Below are 15,431 nucleotides of genomic sequence, written 5' to 3' on the forward strand. Positions count from 1 at the left end.
CCCCCCCCCCCCCCCCCCCCCGCCCATTTAACCACTGGCACCCCAACCTGGATATGTGTGTGCAGGCTTAGGGACCTCTTTTGGACCCCGGTGTTGCCCTGAAGCCCCCTCCCCCGAGTCTGGGGAGCGTGAGGCACTTTAGGGCGGTGCCGCTGTGTGTCGTCGTCGTCCACCTCCCCCCCGCACGACGCTGACATCAGTCCCAGCATCCCGCAACCTCCCGCCGCCATGGCCGCCAGCCCGGCCTACGGGGAGGAGAAGGGGGGGTCCTCCAGCCTCGGGGAGCCCGAGTACGGCCACGACCCCGCCAGCGGGGGGATCTTCTCCTCCGATTACAAGAGGTGTGGACAACGGGCTGGGGGCGGGGGGGCGGACACAGGGGACAACGGACCGAGGCCGCCCGGGTAGCCGCTGCTGAGGACGCGGTACCTGAGTGGGGGCTGGGCACGGTCCGGGTGGGGATGGGATGGGATGGGGATGGGCATGGGGATGGGATGAAGACGGCAGTGAGAATGGGTGGAAGATGAGGATGGAAATGATGAGGATGACAAGGGACCCGCTCACGCCACCATCACTGCAGGTTGTAAGGGCCAGGGAAGGTTTTGGGGAAAACCACGGGAATTTGGAGACAGTGAGGTGCAGGTATCCCCACTGCACCCCCCCGTCCCTGGGCTGGGGACACCCTGGGGATAACGTACCCATACCGGGCTCCGCTGGCTTCTGCAGGGGTCCCTCGGTGACAGCATCCCCCCACACTCATGTCCCTAGAACATGGGGGGGCTGCTGTGTGGGGCAGGCTGCTGGGGGGTGGGCACAGGGACACGGAGTAAGGTGGGGAGGGTGTCCTGAAGCTGCAGAAACATGGGAGTCCCCTTATCCTTCCAACCTTGGCAGTGTCCCCCACTCTGGATGTGCCCCCAACCCTGACCTGCTGGTAGTGTCCCCCCCCATCCCTGACTCACTGACACTGTCACACATTCAGGCAATCCCCATCCCTGGACACCTCCTAATGCCACAGCAATGTTCCCCTGGCTGGCAGTGTCACCCACCTTGGCCCTGGCAGTGTCCCTCAGTCTGGCATGTCCCCCTCAGCCCCGATTCCCTGCACCCACCACTCTATCACTGTCCCCCCACCCTGCCTCTCTGACAGTGCCCCCCCAGAGTCTCGCAATAACACTCACTTGTGACCTGCTGGTAGTGTCTCTATCTCACAGTGTGTGTCCCTGGTTCCATGGGCCCCTGGCACTGTCCCCCAGTTTCACCAGTTCCCACCATCTGAGTCCTTGGCAATGACCACCAGGTTGGCCGTGTCCCCTCCCTCTGGATGTGCCCCCTCCCCCAACATGCTGGCAATATCCCCAGTCTGGCAGTGTCCCCCCTCCCTGACTCACTGGCAGTGTCCCCAAGTCCGTCCAGCAATCTCCACCCCATCTCTGCCCCTCTGACAGTGTCCCCCAGTCTGGAACACTCCAGTCCTCACTTGCTGGCAGTATCCCTGTGGCTGATGTGTCCTCGTGTCCTTGCCCCTGCTGGCAGTGTCCCCTCTCCCTGACCCTGCCTAGCAGTGTCCCTCACTCTGTCAGTGTCCCTCATGCATGACCCACTGGCAATGTCCCCATCCTACAGTGTCTCCCCATTTCATGAGCTCCTGGCACTGTCCTCCAGTTTGGCTGGGTCCTCCTATCTCTGACCCCTAGCTGTGTCCCCCAGTCTGTCAGCGTCCCTCCAGCTCTGACCTGCCATCAGTGTCCCCCAACCCTGCCCTCCTAGCAGTGTCTCCCAGTCTGGCAGTGTCCCCCAGCCCTAACCACTCTGACTTGCCATCAGTGTCCCCAACTCTAGCAGTGCTACCCCATCCCTGACCCCAGGGCAGTGTCCCAATCACCTCTGTGCTGCTCTTCACTGAGGCCTGTCCCCCTGGGGCCGCACCAGATCTGTCACCATCCCTATGAGCTATGCAGGTCACATGGGGCAAGAAAAATTACCCTCCTGTGCCAGCCCACCACCTGAGTGGGACACCCCATCACCCAGGCAGGACATCCACACATGTCACATCCTGCCACCCCACCCATCAGATGGGACACTCGCATACATACCCCAGGTGCAACCACAGCACCCATCATGACATGGGGTCTGTGGCCAGGACTAAGCCACTCAAACCACCTGGGGAAGATGCTCCTTGCAATGTGCCCAAGCCTTAGCTGCAGGATGGGTGGCACCTGGAGGTGACCCCCACGGCTGGCCTCATCTACCAGGAAGGACGTCACGACCTGGCTGCAACCCCAACCCCCAGCATCAAGTTTCAGCTGGTGGTGCTGGCAGGAGAAGTGTGGCCACAGCCCTGCCACCATCCCCAGGGCCACCACCCCCGGCCAAAGCCATGCTGTCCCTACCACCGGTGCAGAAGCTGCTGCGGCAGCTACCGGCAGGGCCAGCTGGACGGCCGAAATCACCAGTGGGTGGTGACACAGCCGAGGAGGCGACGAGCCCGGTGCTGGCCACCGAGGCTGGACAGCCTGCGTGCTACAGCGCCCTGCGAGTCGATGAGCTGCGGCCACTCGCCAGTCCTGAGCCTGAGGTGGCCGCTGGCACCGGGCCACCACCGCGGTAAGACCCCCCCAATGAGCCCTCTGTCAGCCTTCAGCAATGGTGGCTCTGGCCAAGCTGAGTCCCAAGGGTACCACCTCCAGCTGCTGTGGTCCTTGCAGGTCCCCTGGTTTGGTGGGGACAGACATCCCTTCGAAAAGTGGACAGTGGTGACAGCCAGCTGGTGGCGTTTCTTCAGCCCAGGGAAAGGACTGAGGAAGGGCTCTGCATCTGGGTGTACTGGCACATCCATGACACTGTGCTGATGAGGGAACAAGGGACATCCAGCCAAGCTGAGCTGCTGGCCAGGATCGAACCAGTGATGGGCACCTGCTCCCTGTGAAGCGATCTGGGGACATCCTAGGGTGACAACCACAGCCAAACTGGGATGGGGTCGTCCCAGCACCCAGGATGAGGACAGAGCTGGGTGCCAGTGCCACGCTGGTGCCTCCAGCTCCTCTTTCACCCAGCTGTAACTGAACTCCTGTCGCTATACATATTTCATGGCAAAGTGTCAGTTGTCAGCCTGATGGTGGCCTGGGCACAAAAAAAAAAAAAAAAAAAAAAGACTAAAAATGGGTAGAAAAGGCTAAAAATTGCTAAACCTGGGATTTTTTTACCACTGGCATAGGCACGATGACCTTAAGGAGATGCTTGATAGCAACAAGGATTCGCTCAAGCTGGAGGCCATGAAGAGGATTGTGGCGGTGAGCGTTGCTGTCACTGGTGGGGTCCACTGGCAGTGCCAAGCTGTGCTGTGCCATGCTGTGCCATGCCAGCTGCACAGTGTCACACTGGTGGTTCCTTACTCCCCAGATGATCGCCCGGGGTAAAAACGCCTCTGACCTCTTCCCAGCTGTGGTGAAAAATGTTGCCTGCAAGAACATTGAGGTGAGGAAGGTTAGGGTGGGTGTCCCCAGAGACTGGCACCTTACCTGCAAGAGGGCTTTGGGGGTGGGATGGGTTACAGGGGGGCTCTGAGGTGGCCCCAACACCTTCACCCCACAGGTGAAGAAGCTGGTGTATGTCTACCTGGTGCGCTACGCAGAGGAGCAGCAGGATCTGGCCCTGCTCTCCATCTCCACCTTCCAGCGAGGACTCAAGGTGGGCTGGTTTGGGGCCCCTTCCAAATCTGTGGGGCCGGAGAGCTCCCCACAGCTGCACTTCAGACACCCCACCCCACCACCTCCCCCATCTCCACAGGACCCCAACCAGCTGATCCGTGCCAGCGCTCTGCGCGTCCTTTCCAGCATCCGGGTGCCCATCATCGTGCCCATCATGATGCTGGCCATCAAGGAGGCCGCCTCGGACATGTCCCCCTATGTGCGCAAGACGGCTGCCCATGCTATCCCCAAGCTCTACAGGTAACAGCTGCTAAATATTAGGGGTACCAAAGAGGGTTGGAGTCTCAGCTGCTTGGTGCAAGGCAGGGATAGGAGGAGTTTGCTCCAGCAACACCTGCCCTGCTCTTCCCTCACAGCCTGGACTCAGACCAGAAGGACCAGCTCATCGAAGTGATTGAGAAGCTGCTGGCAGACAAGACCACAGTGAGTGGGGTGTTGCATCTCCCCTGCCACTAAACCTGGGGTCATCACCATCCTCATTGTCCTGGTGGGATGCAGAGGTTCCTGCCAAATTGCTGTCCTAATGGGGATGCAGCCATCCATGCAGAACAGGCAACCTTATGGACATGCCGTTGTCCCCACTGATCCAACATGTGCACAGGGATGCAGCTGTCCCCAGAGCCAGCATCTTCTTGGGGGATGTCACTGTCCCCGTCAAGCCAATACCCATAGCTGAAGGCTATGAGGCCAGACTGAGAGTTGGACAGAGAGGAACCAAACAAGGTTCAACAAGGACAAATGCAGAGTCCTGCAACTGGGAAGGAAGAATAAACTGCAGCAGCACAGGCTGGGAAGGGATCTGCTGGAGAGCAGCCCTAAGGAGAAGCACCTGGGGGTGCTGGTGGGCAGCAAGGTCTGCATGGGACAGCAATGTGCCCTGGGGGCCCAGAAGGGGGGGCATTCAGCAGAGTGTGTCCAGCAGACCCAGGGAGGTTGTCCTCCTCTACTCTGCCCTGGTGAGACCTCATCTTGAGTACTGTGTTCAGTTTTGGGCTTCCCATTTCAAGAGGGACAGGGATCTGCTGGAGAGGGCTATAAGGATGATTAGGGGACTGAGCACTGCCTGGTAAGGAGAGGCTGAGGGACTGAGAGGCTTTTTAGTCTGGAAAAGAGAAGACTTGAGGGGATTTATTAAAAAATGTTTATAAATATCTGAGGGCTGGGGGTCAGGAGGGAGGGGACAGGCTCTGCTCACTTGCACCCTGTGCAGGGAGCAGAGAAGGAGCAATGGACATAAGCTGCAGCACAGGAGGTTCCACCTCAACACAAGGGGGAACTTCTTTACTGTAAGGGTCACGGAGCCCTGGAGCAGGCTGCCCAGAGAGGTTGTGGAGTCATCTCCTCTGGAGACTTTCAAGGCCCATCTGGATATGTTCCTCTGTGACCTGAGCTAGATTGTATGGTCCTGCTCAGGCAGTGGGGTTGGCCTTGATGATCTCTTTGGGTCCCTTCCAACCGCTGACATCATGTGATCCTGTGATACTTATGGGGATGCCATCATCCCCACTGATCCAGCATTCTGACAGGGATGCAGATGTCCTCACCAAATAGGCATTCTGGCGGGAACACAGCTGTCCCTTGCAGAGCTGGCATCCTTGTGGGGATGCTGCCATCCCCACCTGACCAGCATCCTCATGGGGATCCCTCCATCTCCCATAAGCCAGCATCTCCATGAGTAAGACACCATCCACACCAAACCGGCATCCTCACATGGATGCCACCATGCCCAACATGATGAAGGTGCCACCACCCCAGTGAGTCACTCCAGCCTTTTCCTCCCCAGCTGGTGGCCGGCAGCGTGGTGATGGCATTTGAGGAGGTCTGTCCGGAGCGCATCGACCTCATCCACAAGAACTACCGCAAGCTCTGCAACCTGCTCATCGATGTGGAGGAGTGGGGGCAGGTGGTCATCATCAACATGCTGACCCGCTATGCACGCACCCAGTTCCTCAGCCCCAACCAGAATGTGAGTGTGGGAGCCTCAGAGTGCCCTGGGAGTTCCCCCCCGGGAGATGGGGTGAAGAAGGGTGCAGCTGGGGAGGTGCAAGTTATCTCACCTGCTGGTAGGAGTCCTTGCTGGAGAACACCGAGAAGGCTTTCTACGGCTCTGAGGAAGAGGACACCAAGGATGCCAAGGCAGAAGCAGCCTCGCTGGCCAAGCGCAAACCCTATGTCATGGACCCCGACCACCGCTTGCTCCTGCGCAACACCAAACCCCTGCTGCAGAGCCGCAACGCCGCGGTGAGCCCTTGCCCCAGCCCTGTCCACGCCACAAGGGCCAGTGGTGCCCAGAAGTCTGGGCTCATGATGTCCCCACTGGCCAAGAAGCCACCAGGGTGTTTGAGGGTCAGGTTTCTTCTAGGTGCTGCCAGCTAGGACTCAGGGTCACAGCCTTTCCTCAGGTTGTCCCTGTGCCCACTGGGCGATTCTCAGATGTGTTTCCACAGGTGGTGATGGCCGTGGCACAGCTCTACTTCCACCTGGCACCCAAGGCAGAGGTCGGCGTCATCGCCAAGGCGCTGGTGCGGCTCCTGCGGAGTCACAGGTCTGTGGCATCAGGGTTGTGGTGGTTTCCCATCCCAGCACTGCAGTTGGTGGGACCCATGGAGAACTCCCAAGGCCTAGGAGAGACCCCTGCAGGGCACATCGTTAGGGATAAAAGAAGGGCTTTATTGGCCCAGCCCAGTCATGGGGTGGCAGCATCACGGTGGGTGGGTTCCACCCCATTTTCACAGGGTCTTGCTGAGGGGGTCTGGCTCTGCCCCACCCTGCTGATGGTGGCCCCTCTTTGTTCCCACAGTGAGGTGCAGTATGTTGTGCTGCAGAACGTGGCCACCATGTCCATCAAACGGCGGGTGAGTCTTGGACTCAGTGTAGGAGGTCTTGGTCCTGCTGGCTCTTGAGTAAAATGAGGGCCAGCAAGGCAGGGACAGGGTGACACTAACACCACTGACTCTGCATGCAGGGGATGTTTGAACCCTACCTGAAGAGCTTCTACATCCGCTCCACAGATCCCACACAGATCAAGATCCTCAAGGTGAGCTGGAAACACTCAGCAGAACCCACCACTGGTGGCTCTGGGGCTTCATGGAGCCTGTTCTCTCTGGGGCAGTTGTCCTCCATGCCCTGGGGACAAGGGGACAGCAAGAATCGCATGTGCTCGCACCATGCCTTCATGCTGCCCATTTCTTCCTCTTTCCCACAGCTGGAGGTCCTCACCAACCTAGCCAATGAGACCAACATCTCCACCATCCTGCGGGAGTTCCAGGTATGCCGTGGCCATACTGAGGCCACCAGGGTGCCACCCTGGCATGGCTCTGGGTGCCAAAACACCACCACAGTGGGGACAGAGGAGTGTCCCACCAGGATGAGTGGGCTTAGGCCGTGCCAAACACATTGGGTGGCTCCAAAGAGCCCCAGTGTGTGATCACCACTGGCATGTGGGTGACATCGTGTGTCCCTCCCATGCCTGCATAGACCTACATTCGCAGCATGGACAAGGACTTTGTGGCAGCCACCATCCAAGCCATTGGGCGCTGTGCTACCAACATCGGGAAGGTGCGGGACACCTGCCTCAACGGCCTGGTCCAGCTCCTCTCCAACCGGGACGGTGAGTGTGGGAGATGGGGGAAAAAAGAGGGCCCCTTTGCTCTTGGGGCAGGACCCTGCTTGAGGTCTGGTCTTTGCCTGCAGAGCTGGTGGTGGCTGAATCTGTAGTGGTCATCAAAAAGCTGCTGCAGATGCAGCCAGCCCAGCACAGTGAGATCATCAAGCACATGGCCAAGCTCACTGACAACATCCAGGTGGGTGGGGATGCTGCATGGCCCACAGGACCAGAGGAGTGGCAGTGATGCCACGTGCCAGGGGGATGTTTTGCAGGTACCAATGGCACGAGCCAGCATCTTGTGGCTCATTGGCGAGTACTGCGAGCACGTGCCCAAGATTGCGCCTGATGTGCTGCGCAAGATGGCCAAGTCCTTCACCAACGAGGAGGACATTGTCAAGTTGCAAGTCATCAACCTGGCAGCTAAGCTCTACCTAACCAACTCCAAGCAGGTACCAGGGATGGGGCCCACCAGCCATGCCTCAGTTTCCCCACTGTGAAGGGAGAGGTTGGCCCTGAACACATCCTCTGACACAGAGCAAGCTCCTGACCCAGTACGTCCTCAACCTGGCCAAGTATGACCAGAATTACGACATCCGCGACCGGGCTCGCTTCATCCGCCAGCTCATTGTGCCCACCGAGAAGAGTGGAGCCCTCAACAAGTATGCCAAGAAGCTCTTCCTGGCACAAAAACCCGCTCCCATCTTGGAGTCCTCCTTCAAAGGTACCCACCCATGGTCACAGGGCATGGAGACACGGGGCCAGCTGTCACCAGGGCGCTGCATGGCTGTCCCTGAGCTGCTGCCACCTCTCATCCTGCTGTAGATCGGGACCATTTCCAGCTGGGCTCCCTGTCCCACCTGCTCAATGCCAAGGCTGTGGGGTACCAGGAGCTGCCTGACTGGCCAGATGAGGCCCCTGACCCCTCTGTGAGAAACGTGGAGGTGTGTGGAGCACCCTGGGGTACATGGGTGCATGGTTGGGGGGTGCAATGTGAGGGCATCATTTTGAGGTCTTGGGAGAACCACAGAAGGTGCCCAGGTGCTGCTCAACTGCCCCATATCCCCTCTCTGGTGCCCTCACACTCGCATGGGGACAAAAGGGGGAGAAATGGCTGCCATTTGGGCCCCCCACCCATGGGTGATGGCCCTGCTCCTGTGCTGACAGGTTCCTGAGTGGACCAAGTGTACCAGCCGTGAGAAGAGGAAGGAGAAGGTGGAGAAACCTTTCTACTCTGACTCAGAAGGAGAGTCAGGGCCTACAGAGTCAGCAGACAGCGGTGAGGACTCAGTGGCATGGCAGGGCATGCATCAGGGGTCACTGCGGTGGGGCACTGAGCAGAGGTCACTGTGGCAGGGACATCAGGCAGGTGCCAGCAAGGTGAGGCATGGAGCAAAAGCCACCATGATGGGGAACAGGCAAGGAATGCCATGGTAGGACATGAGGCAGGAGCCACCACAGTGGGGCACAGGACAAATACCACCATGGTAGTCCATGGGGCAGGTACCACCATGATGGAACATAAAGTAGAAGCCATCACAGTGGGGAATCAGGCAGGTACCACATTGATAGGGCATGGAGCAGAGGACAGTGCAATGGAGACATCCATCGTGGTAAGGACACAGTGAGGGGGCATGGAGGGATGTGGCAAGGGGATGCTGGACACAGTGGGATGCAGAGGGAGGATGGTGGGACAAGGTAGGATGCAAAAGGGCTGAGCCATGTCCCCCACAGAGCCTGAGTCTGTCAGTGAGGAGAGCAGCAGCTCCAGCAGCTCCGGCAGCTCCAGCTCTGGCAGTGAAGAGGAGGAGGAGGAAGAGGAAGAGGAAGAAGGCGACAGTGGGGACCTGTCAGAGGACAAGGATGAGGAGGAGAAGGAAAAGAGGCCAAAGAGGAAGGAAAAGGAAGGCTCACAGAAAACAGCCCCAGGGAAATCGGGCAGGTACCTCCTGGGGAAGCCAAGTGCCCCCAACCAAATCCCAGCTTCTCCTGAGCCATGCTCTTCCCACAGCCCCAGCGAGGAAGAAGAGGAGGAGGAGGGGACAAAGAAGGCCAAGAAGAAGAAGGCACCACAGGGGAGAAAGAGCCATGCCGAAACCTCCTCAGAGGAGGCCAGCGCGTCCGAGAGCAGCTCTTCAGGCTCTGACTCAGGCTCTGAGGCAGAGGCCAAGCAGAAGAAAGTGGTGAGGGCTGAGCTGGGCCACACTGGGGAGCAGTGCAGAGACCCCCCAGACACCTTATTCACACTGCACCCATCTCTCTGCCACCCCACAGCCCCACAGCAGCAAGGCTGGCCCCAAGGAGGTCTCCCTACTCGACCTGGATGACTGTGAGTTGCTGCCTGGGTGCATGGGGTCACCGTCATGGCAGTGCTCAAGAAACTGAGGCACAAGCATCTGCCCTGGTGGGGTCAGGGCCTTGTGGGTCCTTTGGGAGCTGCCGAGCTGGGATGAGCAGTCCTTTTCCCCATGGATTGCTGTGGGCCATGGGGCTGTGACAGCAGGGCTGTACCTGTTGGGGGTATGCCCATGGGGCTGTCCCCATGGGGTTGTGACTACAGAATTGTCCCTGGTATGCCACAAGGGCTGTGCCCAAGGGTCTATTCCATGGGGGGATGTCACTGGGTTTGTCCCCATGGGGGATGTCCTATAGGGCTATGCCACTGGGGTTGTCCCTACAGGGATGTCCCCATGGAGTTGTACCTACAGGATTGTCCCCAAGCAAGTGTGCCACCCTAGCTGTCTCCATGGGGCTATGCTAAAGGTGCTGTTCCCACAAGGCTGTGGCTCATCAGAGCTGTTAACTCTTTCCTCCCCCTACCCGGCAGTTACCCCCCCGCCTCCTCAGCCTGTCCCCTCCAGCAGCATCATCTCCACCAGCCTGGTGAACGACCTGGAGGGCCTCACACTCACCGACACCTCCCTGGCACCTGCTGTAAGTGTCTCGCCCACACCCTTACCAGGGGCTCCCTGCCACTCACAGGGGAATGAGGAGGTGGGCAGCGCACACCTGTCCCTTGTCCCCTGCTCTCTCCCAGCTGTTGAGCCCAGCGCTAGGCGCAGTGAGGACCTATGAGCTGCTGCACCGCATGGCAGGCGAGGGGCTGGCTGTTGAGTACTGCTTCAGCCGCCGGCCCTTCCCGGGGGACCCCCACATGGTGGCCGTCCAGATCCAGATCTCCAACAACACTGACACGGAGGTGAAGAACCTGCGGGTCAGCGAGCCCAAGCCACTCTCAGGCATGCGCATCCAGGAGTTCCCCGAGATCGGTACAGCGCTGTGGGGGGAGGGGAGCGGGCACGAGGACAGGGGCTGGCTGGTGGAAGGCAGGTGGGATACAGCGCCAAGCCCTGTGGTTTCAGAGCGCCTGGCACCCGGGGACACGGCTAGCGTGGTGATGGGCATCGACTTCTGTGACTCCACCCAGGCGGCCAACTTCCAGCTGTGGTGAGCATCCAGCACTGGGTAGGACAGGAAGGATGTCCCAGGGCATGAGGACAATGGGGCAGAGCACAGGGGCTCAAGGGGATGGGGAAAGTGAGATGGGCACCAACATCCCTCCAAGGGACAGAGTATCAGGGAGAAGGCCAGACAGGGCATGGGGTACTCCAGGGGACAGGACAAGGTATAAGGTGTCTCAAAGGACAGCAGAACAGACAGTGGGGAGCTCCATGGGACAGAGCATGGGGTGTTCCAGGACAGTGGGGACAGCCAGACAGGCACCAACATCCTTCCAGTGGACAGAGGATGGCCAGAGAGAATGTGAGGTACCCCTTAGGATAGTAGGGCAGGATCCCTTCTGGGCATCAGGGACAGATAGGCACCAGGGTCCCGCCAGGGGATGGCTGACACTGGAATGGGCATGGGGTGGCTGGGGGCTCCCTGCAGGGGACAAGGAAGTGGCAGGCACCCCAGGCCCAGACTGACAGGTTTCCCCTATTCCCAAAGCCTCAGCTTCTCTCTGGCCATGCCCTGCTCAGGGCAGGGACAGGAAGTGAGACCAGGTGGAGGGACATTTTGAGCATGTGGCCCCTCACCCGCTTGTCTCCCCAGCACCCACACACGTCACTTCTACGTCTCCATCCAGCCGCCCGTGGGTGAGCTCATGGCCCCTGTCTTCATGAGTGAAAATGAGTTCAAGAAGGAGCAGGGTAAGTGAGGGACAAGGACGGGGACAGGGTGGCACAGAGGCACCTACTGCCCCAGTACCAACTCTCACCCCCAATTTTGTCCCCTCTGCCACTCTGGCTGTGGCCCTAGAGCACCTCATGCGCCCCGGTGAGGGTAAGTGGCCCCTAGACTAGCTCTGCTAGAATAGCTCCTCCCTGTCCTACACCCCACGGCCTGCAGGTTGGGGTGATCTGACAGGGCCCCACACGGCGAGGCAGGGTTGTCCCACCCCTGGGGCTCCCAGCACGGTGTACGGTGAGTAACGGAGACACACGATCCCCACATCTCCATGCTCCTGGAGCAGCAGAATCCTTGCCCTGGCCCCACGGATGCGGGTCAGTGCTGAGCTGTGCTTGGTGCCCCACAGCTGCCAGTGACGGGCAAAGCTGATGGATAGAGCCCCTCTCCAGGAACATGGCTGCTGCCACTGGGCAGAGACATGGGGACAGGCCCAGGAAGGGTTGTGGAAGAATATTCCTCAATCTGTCTCTGCTGGACTGGAGAGGAGCAAGCAGGGCAACCTGTTTGGGATATAGAAGGGGATATCGGGATGCAGGAAGCTGGTGACTGGAGGGCCTTGGTCTGGGGACAGCAGGGACTCGGCTGCTGGGTGCATGGCCAGATATGGGCAGGTGCCTCTGCTGTCTGCTCCAGGGAAGCTGATGGGCATGAGCGAGATCACAGAGAAGCTGATGCTGCCTGAGAAATGCTGGAGTGACCACACCATCGTCCAGCAAGTGACTTCAGCTGCCAACGTAGGCCGCGTGCCCTGTGGTGCCGACAATGAGTACAGGTAGCTGGACCTCTGCACCAGGACCAGGCAGGAACTGTCACCTCTCCTGTCCCACACAAATCACAGTGGGGGCACTCAGGGCTTCCTTTAGGACAAAAAGCCTGTGTGAACCCACATGTGATGCTGGCCATGAGTGCCAGACACCTCTCTGGTCCCCACTGGAGGATCCTGGCGGGGGTGGGAGGGTGACAGGGGGACAGCTCAGTCTGAAGCCATGTTTGCTGGTGAGCAGGTTTGCAGCCAAGACAGTGACAAGCGGGAGCCTGGTGCTCATCACCCTGGAGCGACGGGATGGCACCGCGGCCCAGTTGACCGTCAACAGCGAGAAGATGGTTATTGGCACCATGCTGGTGAAGGACATCATCCAGGCCCTGTCACAGTGACAGCCCTGTCTTCCCACCCACCTCTACCCTGTATTGCCCCCTGAACTCTCCCTGCCCTGGTTTCTGCCAAGTTATTCCCTGCGCTGGGCTGACTTCACTGCCAGGAGGAAGGAGCAGGACAGGGCAGATGGGATGCAGGGTGATATCCCTGCCCCTTCAGGGCAGCAGCAGCCCCAGCCCCTGTCTCCTCACCGCCATCTCCCAGTGTAACTCCTATTTATTATGGCCAGGATGTCCCAATAAAGCTCTTCTCAAACCCACTGCCTTCCCCTCCTTTGCTCTGTGTGCAGATCAGGCCAAAACTGCCCCTGTGCCAGGCTCTGCCAGTCTCCCTGGGACAGCGACAGAGGACATCAGAGGGCCAGCTATTCCTTAGGCAATGGGGGACACACAAGTACCCTGGAGGGGGATGGCTGCTGGCTCCTGGAGAAAACCCAGCACCTCCACACAGGGCTGGAATAAACCACCCTGCGGCGTGGCAGAAGGCTGGAGGCCTCCTGTGCCTTCAGACCTGAGGAGCCCTGGGAGGTTTCCAGCTATTTATTCAGAGTTGCTCGTGCTTTGACCACGGAAATACCTGCTGCAGCACAGCTGGGTCCATCCTGCACTGCCACGGGAGGGAGTCCTGGGGCTGGCTCCGGGAAGCTTTTCATCTCCAAGCTGGGGTGGGGGGGGGGGGAAAAGAGAGAAAATTTGACTCTCCTCCCAGCATGGCTTGAGCGGGATTTCAGAGAGCCCCAGCTCTCCTGTTCCAAAGCTGCAGCCCAGAGGGGAGCCAGCCTGGGGGAGAATGAGCAAAGGATGCACGGAGAGGCCTGGATCCGAAGTTGCCTTGACTCCAAACCCTTCTGCTGCTGTGAAAAGGGTGAGGAGCTTCCTGCTCTTTCCAGTATGTGGGTAGGAGATGGGATAAAATCACCTTTATTTTTTTGAGGGATGAGGAAACACTGGCTGGTGCAGCAGCACCACCAACTGCTGGGTGTCACCACACTTGTTCCCACAGGGAAAGGCCCATTTCCATGACTGGGGCCAGAGGCACAGCACCCAGCGATGCCCCACAGCCAGCAGGGCTGAAGCCAGGAGCTGGCCACTACCTTAATTCCCCTTGGCCCGGGCCTGTTTTTAATCCCTTGGGGGATCACCCTTGGAGGGGGCCCCATTTAAACCCCTTGGAGAGTCCATTCCTCTTGGTGGGGGGGTGTCTCCATTTTAATCCCTTAGGGATCTCATTCCTCTTGGGAAGGAGGTATTTAAACCCCCTGCGAAGGAGATATTTAAACCCCTTGGGGAGGTTCTGTCTGAATCCCCTAGGGGCTCTGTTCTCCTTGAAATAACTCTGTTTAAACCCCTTGGAGATCCCATTCCCCTTGGTGGGGGGTGTCCCTGTTTTAATTTCTTGGGGGTCTCATTCCCCTTGGGAAGGAGGTATTTAAATCCCCTGGCAAGCTCTTTCCACTTGTGGAGGCTCTGTCTGAATCCCTTCGGCACCCCAATCCCCTTGAGGTAATCCTATTTAAACCCCTTGGGGAACCCATTCACCTTGAGGTAGCCCTGTTTAAACCTCTTGGAGATCTCATTCCCCTTGGGGGTCCCATTTCTCTTGAGGTAGCCTTGTTTAACACCCCTGTAGGTCCCATTCCCCTTAATGAGTCCGTGTTTAAATCCCTGGGATATCCCATTGACCCTGGGGGTCCCATTCCCCTTGGGGGTGCCCTGTTTGAACCCCACAGGAGTCTCATTCCTCCCAGGGTGAGCCCCGTTTCAGCTCTGTGGGGATCCCCTTGAGAGATGGGGGAATATTTTAACCCCATGGGGGATGCTACTCACCTTGAGGGGAGGGGTCCCACGGAGGTTCCACTTCCCTCACAGGAGGCACAGTGAGCCCCACAACCTGTGTGTGAAGAGCTGCCAGCACCGAAGCATCCCCAGGGTGTGAGGTGACTGCAAGCTCAACTAGTGCCAGGGGAGGCTTAGAATCATAGAATCAACCAGGTTGGAAAAGACCTCAGAAATCATCAAGTCCAACCTACTGCCTAACACCTAACACTTCCTGACAACTAAACCATGGCTCCAAGGGCCACATCCAAGCCTTTTCTGAACACCTCCATGGACGGGGACTCCACCACCTTGCTGGGCAGCACATTCCCATGGCCAAGTCCTCTTTCTGGGAAGAACTTTCTCCTCATCTCCAGCCTAAACCTCCCATGGCACAGCTTGAGACTGTGTCCTCTTGTTCTGGTTGCCAGGGAGAAGAGACCAAGCCTCACCTGGCTACAACCTCCCTTCAGGCAGTTGTAGAGAGCAATGAGGTCTCCCCTGAGCCTCCTCTTCTGCAGGCTAAGCAACCCCAGCTCCCTCAGCCTCTCCTCCCAGGGCTGGGCTCCAGACCCCTCCCCAGCTTTGTTGACCTTCTCTGGACACCTTCAAGTCTCTCAATGTCCTTCTTAAACTGAGGAGCCCAGAACTGGACACAGGACTCAAGGTGTGACATAACCAGTGCCGACTCCAGGGCAGAACGACTTAGGTTGCAGGGCAGAATGACTTAGGACTTCCCTGAAGAGGTTCTCCAAGCCTGGAAGGGGCTGCCCAGGTAGGAGATTGAATCCCCACGCCTGGAGGGGCCAAGAATCGTAGAATCATAGGATTACTTTGGTTGGAAAACACCTACAAGAGCCGGGAGCGCGGGCAGCGCTGCCGCGGCCATTCCCCCGTGCTGAAGCGCCCAGCCGCTCCCTGACCGCCTCCGGGCACGCTGACACCACCCCCCGGGC

At 58.9% G+C, this 15,431-nt stretch overlaps 1 protein-coding gene across 2 annotated transcripts; it reads left to right on the plus strand.

The window, feature by feature from the left end:
• The first annotated feature begins 189 nt into the window (after positions 1-189).
• Positions 190-12,803, plus strand: AP3B2 (adaptor related protein complex 3 subunit beta 2). Of its 2 annotated transcripts, XM_054168843.1 has the most exons (27): positions 190-341; positions 3,218-3,293; positions 3,403-3,477; positions 3,595-3,690; positions 3,790-3,950; positions 4,067-4,133; positions 5,494-5,676; positions 5,778-5,951; positions 6,158-6,255; positions 6,511-6,565; positions 6,676-6,747; positions 6,916-6,978; positions 7,188-7,320; positions 7,404-7,513; positions 7,590-7,766; positions 7,852-8,038; positions 8,140-8,258; positions 8,482-8,593; positions 9,049-9,256; positions 9,326-9,497; positions 9,589-9,643; positions 10,142-10,248; positions 10,352-10,583; positions 10,677-10,761; positions 11,368-11,465; positions 12,139-12,277; positions 12,510-12,803. In XM_054168843.1, the coding sequence occupies exons 1-27, from the start codon at positions 229-231 to the stop codon at positions 12,658-12,660; spliced, it is 3,318 nt and encodes a 1,105-aa protein (XP_054024818.1). In that variant the 5' UTR covers positions 190-228; the 3' UTR covers positions 12,661-12,803. The 2 variants fall into 2 exon arrangements, with proteins under 2 accessions (XP_054024818.1, XP_054024817.1); XM_054168842.1 differs by lacking the exons at positions 190-341; positions 3,218-3,293; positions 3,403-3,477; ... (7 more) ...; positions 6,676-6,747; positions 6,916-6,978 and having other exon boundaries at positions 7,192-7,320; positions 9,326-9,494.
• The last annotated feature ends 2,628 nt before the right edge of the window (positions 12,804-15,431 follow it).

The sequence above is a fragment of the Dryobates pubescens genome, chromosome 17 (genome assembly GCF_014839835.1).
Source record: "Dryobates pubescens isolate bDryPub1 chromosome 17, bDryPub1.pri, whole genome shotgun sequence".
Taxonomy (NCBI): Eukaryota; Metazoa; Chordata; class Aves; order Piciformes; family Picidae; genus Dryobates; species Dryobates pubescens.